The sequence below is a fragment of the Nicotiana attenuata genome, unplaced genomic scaffold (genome assembly GCF_001879085.1).
Source record: "Nicotiana attenuata strain UT unplaced genomic scaffold, NIATTr2, whole genome shotgun sequence".
NCBI classification, from domain to species: Eukaryota; Viridiplantae; Streptophyta; class Magnoliopsida; order Solanales; family Solanaceae; genus Nicotiana; species Nicotiana attenuata.
In genome coordinates, this window is record NW_017679370.1 from 1 (window position 1) to 6,862 (window position 6,862).

The 6,862-nt window shown below is 36.2% G+C and overlaps 1 protein-coding gene across 1 annotated transcript; it reads right to left on the reverse strand.

The window, feature by feature from the left end:
- Positions 1-5,172: 5,172 nt before the first annotated feature.
- On the reverse strand, positions 5,173-5,802 carry LOC109221745. The gene has a single exon (XM_019386197.1). The coding sequence runs from the start codon at positions 5,800-5,802 to the stop codon at positions 5,173-5,175; it is 630 nt and encodes a 209-aa protein (XP_019241742.1).
- Positions 5,803-6,862: the final 1,060 nt, after the last annotated feature.

Genomic DNA, 6,862 nt, shown 5'->3' on the forward strand with positions numbered 1-6,862 from the left:
ATGTCCTTATGTTCCTCTTGAGCAATTGCCTCTATGTTATGATCAACTTGATCATTTGCTCCTTTCCTTTTTCGGGGATTCTTATCCTTGGAACCAATTGGTCTACCACGTTTAAGGCGTGGCCTAGACTCATTTGCATCATCATACTGTCCAGCTGGGACATCAACTCGAGTTGGAGCATTTACAGTTGGAATATGCGATTTAGTAACCCGTGGAAGGTTAGTATATGCATCTGGCAATTGATTTGCAACATTTTGCATATAAATAATCTTTTGAACTTCTTGTTCACATTGATTTGTACGAGGATCCAAATGAGATAGAGATAATACGTTCCAATCTATCTCTTTTTCTAGCTGTTTATTTTCTCCCCCTAATGTTGGAAAAACTGATTCATCAAAATGACAATCAGCAAATCTGGTTGTAAACAAATCTCCTGTCATAGGCTCCAAATATTTAACAATAGAAGGAGATTCATAACCAACATATACTCCCAACCTTCTTTGGAGACCCATCTTTGTGCGTTGTGGTGGAGCAATTGGAACATATACTGCACATCCAAAAATTCTTAGATGGGAAATATTTGGCTCCTGACCAAAAGCCAACTGTAATGGAGAGACTTTATGATAACTGGTTGGCCTTATGCGCACAAGTGCTGCTGCATGCAAAATAGCATGTCCCCACACTGAAAGGGGGAGTTTTGTCCTCATTAGCAATGGTCTAGCTATTAGTTGAAGTCGTTTAATCAATGATTCTGCTAGACCATTTTGAGTATGAACATGAGCAACCGGATGCTCAACTTTTATTCCAGTGGCCATACAATAATCTATAAAGGCATGAGATGTAAATTCACCAGCATTATCAAGACGAATTGTCTTAATTGCATAATCTGGAAATTGTGCTCTTAACCTTATTATTTGGGCCAACAATCTCGCAAATGCCATATTACGAGTTAACAATAAGCACACATGTGACCATCTTGTAGATGCGTCTATCAAGACCATAAAATACTTGAATGGTCCACATGGAGGGTGTATAGGCCCACATATATCACCCTGTATACGTTCCAGAAATGCAGGGGACTCAATCCGAACTTTAGCTGCTAATGGTTTAATAACCAATTTTCCTTGAGAACAAGCAGCACAAGAGAATTCCTTAAATGAAGAATCTTCTTATTCTTCAATGTGTGCCCATTTGAATTCTCTATTATTCTGCGCATCATGTTAGAACCGGGATGGCCCAACCGGTCATGCCAAATGATAAAATCGTTAGAAGTAGTAAACCTTTTGTTTACTATGGCATGTGATTCAACCACACCAATATTTGTGTGGTACAACCCAGAAGAAAATGCGGGTAATTTTTCGTGCACACATTTTTTCCTCGCTTTTATTGTAGTAATATAAAGGTATTCAACCTTTCCTTCGTTAGAGGTCTCAACATGGTAGCCATTTTGGCGAATAGCTTTGAAACTCAACAAGTTTCTTTGAGACTTACTACAATACAATGCATTATTAATAGTTAATATCGTTCCTCCAGGTAGTAATAAGGCCGCTCTTTCAGAGCCCTCAATTAACTTTGTACTACCAGATATTGTATTAACATAAGCCTTTTTCATAACCAAATAAGAGAAAAATTTCTTTTCTCTTAATATTGTGTGAGTTGTAGCACTATCCAAAAGGCATAAATCTTCATTACTCATCTTGGATCCAATTGAAGACTGGGGAATTTTATATTCTTCATAAAAAAAATAAAAGTACATAATGAGAAATACGGAAAAAACTAAAATTACCAACCTCAACATAAGACAACTTAAGTACTACTTGAAAATAAAAAACAACTTTAGAACGAGACAAAAAAAAAACCACTGAAAATAAAAATAACATAATTGCATTCCCCAGTAAAATGATCAAACTTTAGTTTTGATCTCCAAAGAAGTCTCCAACTTCCAAATGAGTAAGATCATCGAGGCCTTGAAAATCATCATCATTCAAAGCAAGATTTGCCTCGGCATTGTCATCATTTTTGTTTGAAGGCCCTGCCTCAAAATCATTTTTAAAGGTCAAGTGTGGCTCCACTAGGGCATTAGCAGAAGATGCTCCAACATTATTTGCCTTTCTTTTGATGGAGTTTTGATAAAGCCTGACAAAATGCTCAGGTGCACGACATTCAGTTTTCCAATGACCTTTCATGCCACAGCGGTGGATTATCCTTTTTCATAAGAAAACCACACATTTCCTGAATATGCTGAGTCATTGATCTTAACCAAACACATTCCCGACTAGCTTCATGAATGGCTATTATCTCAGCATGATTTGAAGATGTGGCAGCTATTGTTTGTTTCATTGAACGCCATGATATAGCAGTACCTCTATATGTAAACAAATAGCCTGTTTGAGATCGGACTTTATGTGGATCAGACAAATAACCTGCATCGGCATAGCCAATCATTTCTGACTTGAATTCATTAGAATAAAACAATCCCATATCTATGGTTCCCCGAAGATATCTAAATATATGCTTAACAACATTCCAATGTCTTCTTGTTGGGGAGGAGTTGAATCTTGCTAATAAGCTCACTGCAAAAGCAATATCTTGTCGAGTATTGTTGGCAAGATACATCAGTGCCCCAATTGCACTAAGATATGGAGTTTCATCACCAACGAGCTCTTCATCATTTTCTTGAGGCCGAAATGGATCTTTATTTATATCAAGCGATCTCACAACCATTGGGGTACTCAATGGATGTGCATTATCCATGTAAAATCGCTTTAAAACCTTTTCAGTATATGTTGATTGATGGACAAAAATTCCATTTGGTACATGCTCAATTTATAGGCCAAGACAAAATTTTGTCTTACCGAGATCTTTCATTTCAAACTCTTTCTTCAAACACTCTATAGCCTTTGGAATCTCTTTAGAAGTGCCAATGATATTCAAGTCATCAACATACACAACTATGATGACAAATTCAGATCCATACCTCTTAATAAAGACACGAGGGCAAATAGGGTCATTTTTGTACCTTTCCTTTAGCAAATACTCGCTAAGGCGATTGTAACACATCCTCCCTGATTGCTTCAATCCGTATAAGGATTTCTGAAGCTTTATTGAACAAGTTTCTCTTGAACTTTTATGTGCTTCAGGAACTTTAAATCCTTCAGGGATTTTCATAAAAATTTCATTATCCAGTGAGCCATATAAGTAGGTTGTGACAACATCCATCAATCGCATATCAAGCTTTTCATGGACTGCCAGATTTATTAGATACCTGAAGGTATTGCATCTACCACAGGAGAATATGTCTCCATATAATCAATGTTAGGCCTTTGCGAAAACCCTTGTGCCACAAGTCGTGCTTTATATCTTACGACTTCACCTTTCTCATTTCGTTTTCGCACAAAAACTCATTTGTACCCCACTTGCTTGACACCTTCAGGCGTTCGGACTATTGGTCCGAAAACTTCATGTTTTACGAGTGAAGCAAATTCCGCTTGAATTGCATTTTTCCATTTTGGCCAATCATTTCTCTGTCTACATTCACCGACAGATTTTGGCTCAAGATCCTCATCTTGTTGCATTATTTCAATTGCAACATTATATGCAAAATTGTTATTAACCACAACGTTATTTCGGTTCCACCTTTTTCCTGTAGAGACATAACTTATTGAGATCTCTTCATTTTCATCATTTTCAGGTACTAGAACCTCTTGTGAGGTCTTATCAATTGCTATGTCCTTATGTTCCTTTTGAGCAATTGCCTCTATGTTATGATCAACTTGATCATTTGCTCATTTCCTTTTTCGGGGATTCTTATCCTTGGAACCAATTGGTCTACCACGTTTAAGGCGTGGCCTAGACTCATTTGCATCATCATACTGTCCAGCTGGGACATCAACTCGAATTGGAGCATTTACAGCTGGAATATGCGATTTAGTAACCCGTGGAAGGTTAGTAAATGCATCTGGCAATTGATTTGCAATATTTTGCATATAAATAATCTTTTGAACTTCTTGTTCACATTGATTTGTACGAGGATCCAAATGAGATAGAGATAATACGTTCCAATCTATCTCTTTTTCTAGCTGTTTATTTTCTCCCCCTAATGTTGGAAAAACTGATTCATCAAAATGACAATCAGCAAATCTGGCTGTAAACAAATCTCCTGTCATAGGCTCCAAATATTTAACAATAGAAGGAGATTCATAACCAACATATACTCCCAACCTTTTTTGGGGACCCATCTTTGTGCGTTGTGGTGGAGCAATTGGAACATATACTGCACATCCAAAAATTCTTAGATGGGAAATATTTGGCTCCTGACCAAAAGCCAACTGTAATGGAGAGACTTTATGATAACTGGTTGGCCTTATGCGCACAAGTGCTGCTGCATGCAAAATAGCATGTCCCCACACTGAAAGGGGGAGTTTTGTCCTCATTAGCAATTGTCTAGCTATTAGTTGAAGTTGTTTAATCAATGATTCTGCTAGACCATTTTGAGTATGAACATGAGCAACCGGATGCTCAACTTTTATTCCAGTGGCCATACAATAATCTGTAAATGCCTGAGATGTAAATTCACCAGCATTATCAAGACGAATTGTCTTAATTGCATAATCTAGAAATTGTGCTCTTAACCTTATTATTTGGGCCAACAATCTCGCAAATGCCATATTACGAGTTGACAATAAGCACACATGTGACCATCTTGTAGATGCGTCTATCATAAAATGATCAAACTTTAGTTTTGATCTCCAAAGAAGTCTTCAACTTCCAAATGAGTAAGATCATCGAGGCCTTGAAAATCATCATCATTCAAAGCAAGATTTGCCTCGGCATTGTCATCATTTTTGTTTGAAGGCCCTGCCTCAAAATCATTTTTAAAGGTCAAGTGTGGCTCCACTAGGGCATTAGCAGAAGATGCTCCAACATTATTTGCCTTTCTTTTGATGGAGTTTTGATAAAGCCTGACAAAATGCTCAGGTGCACGACATTCAGTTTTCCAATGACCTTTCATGCCACAGCGGTGGCAGTTACCGCTTTTGCCTCTTGAAGGATTTTTTTGAGAAACCATATTGTTCTCTCGTTTGCCATGACCACCATGATGACGACTATTATATCGTCTCTTACCATTGCCATGCCCACGTACATTCATATGGCCATGATTATTATTCTGTCTTATTCAGACTTATCACGTCTAACTGCCATATTCGCTTCAGGAAGCGGAGCTGACCCTGTGGGACGGGCTTCATGATTTTTCAGCAAAAGGGTATTATGTTGCTCAGCCACCAGAAGGCATGAGATCAATTCAGAATACTTTTTAAAACCCCTTTCACGGTATTGCTGCTGTAATACCATATTTGAGGCATGAAAAGTCGTAAGAGTCTTTTTAAGCAAATCCTCATCATTCATAACTTCCCCACATAATTTCAATTGGGAAGTTATTCGAAATACAACAGAGTTATACTCACTTACGGTCTTAAAATCTTGCAACCGTAGGTGCATCCACTCATATCGAGCCCTTGGCAATACCGTAGCCTTAAGGTGATCATACCTTTCCTTCAGGCCAGTCCACAATTCAAGTGGATCTTTCACTGTCAAATATTCAACCTTCAAACCTTCATCCAAATAATGACGAAGGAAAATCATGGCCTTCGCTTTGTCCTGGCTTGATGCCTCATTACCCTGAGTAATGGTGTTACCAAAGCCTTTAGCGGCTAAGTGAATCTCAGCATCGAGAACCCATGATAGGTAATTCTTTCCAGAAATGTCAAGTGCCACAAACTCAAGCTTTGACAAATTCGACATAGTAAAAACTATCAAAGAAGATAACTAATTAAAAATCATTAGGATAATAGCATAAAGAATCTTAAAAATTGACATAATATCAAATTTGTGATCTATATATACACTAAAGTGATAATTCCATAGAAAAGAATACTATTTTTNGAATACTATTTTTTTTCTTCAAATTATTAGTATATCTTTGATGTTAACTAGAACAAAATATCTTCTCTCAATTAATTCTATTAACACAAAAATTAGCAACTTTCACATGACAATCATGCAAATAACTTAAAATAAAGAAACATAGAATTCTTTATTTTTACATATATCTAGAGANACGGCATATTAAAGACACTAAATCATGAAATCAAAATATACAACGAAAAAAAAAACAAAATGAACAAATATACCTGAACAACGAAAAGAGCTCAACTTCGCGCTGATAACGTGTTAAAAAATGTAGCTCAAAGTAACAATATAAAACAAGAAGATAAGTAGAATAATAGAAGAAGAGATAACTTTCTTATTTCATCAAGTGTTCAAGTGTCTTCCATCTCACATTTCATGCCTCTATTTATACTATTACATATGAAGGTTACAAAATCATTGTCTTAAACATGACATTAACAATTGAGATCATGGGGAGGGGTTATGGAGGTGTGGGAGTTACAATCATAATGGTGATGAGTAGTGGGAGGTAATTTACATCATGGGTGAAAGTAGTGGGAGTATCCACATTTACTAAATATTTTGTAACAATTTGATCTATATATGTAATATAATTTTTTTGATAATAAGTGTTTAGTTGAATACCCTTTGATTTATATGATTCACCACATGAGAGCATTTTTTGGTGTTCCTTGTGATATGCATCTAATTTTTTACAAACTAATAAAGTACTTATGTCTCTGTACTGCTAAAAATATTTCCTTCTTTTGTTTGATCAATTATCCACATATGAGAAGTAAACTAGATATTTTTTCTCTAGTTCAAATATGTCAACCTCATCAATCATCATTGAATAAATTTACCAATAAGAACATAAAAACTCAACTTGTGAAATAATTTTTATAATTATAGA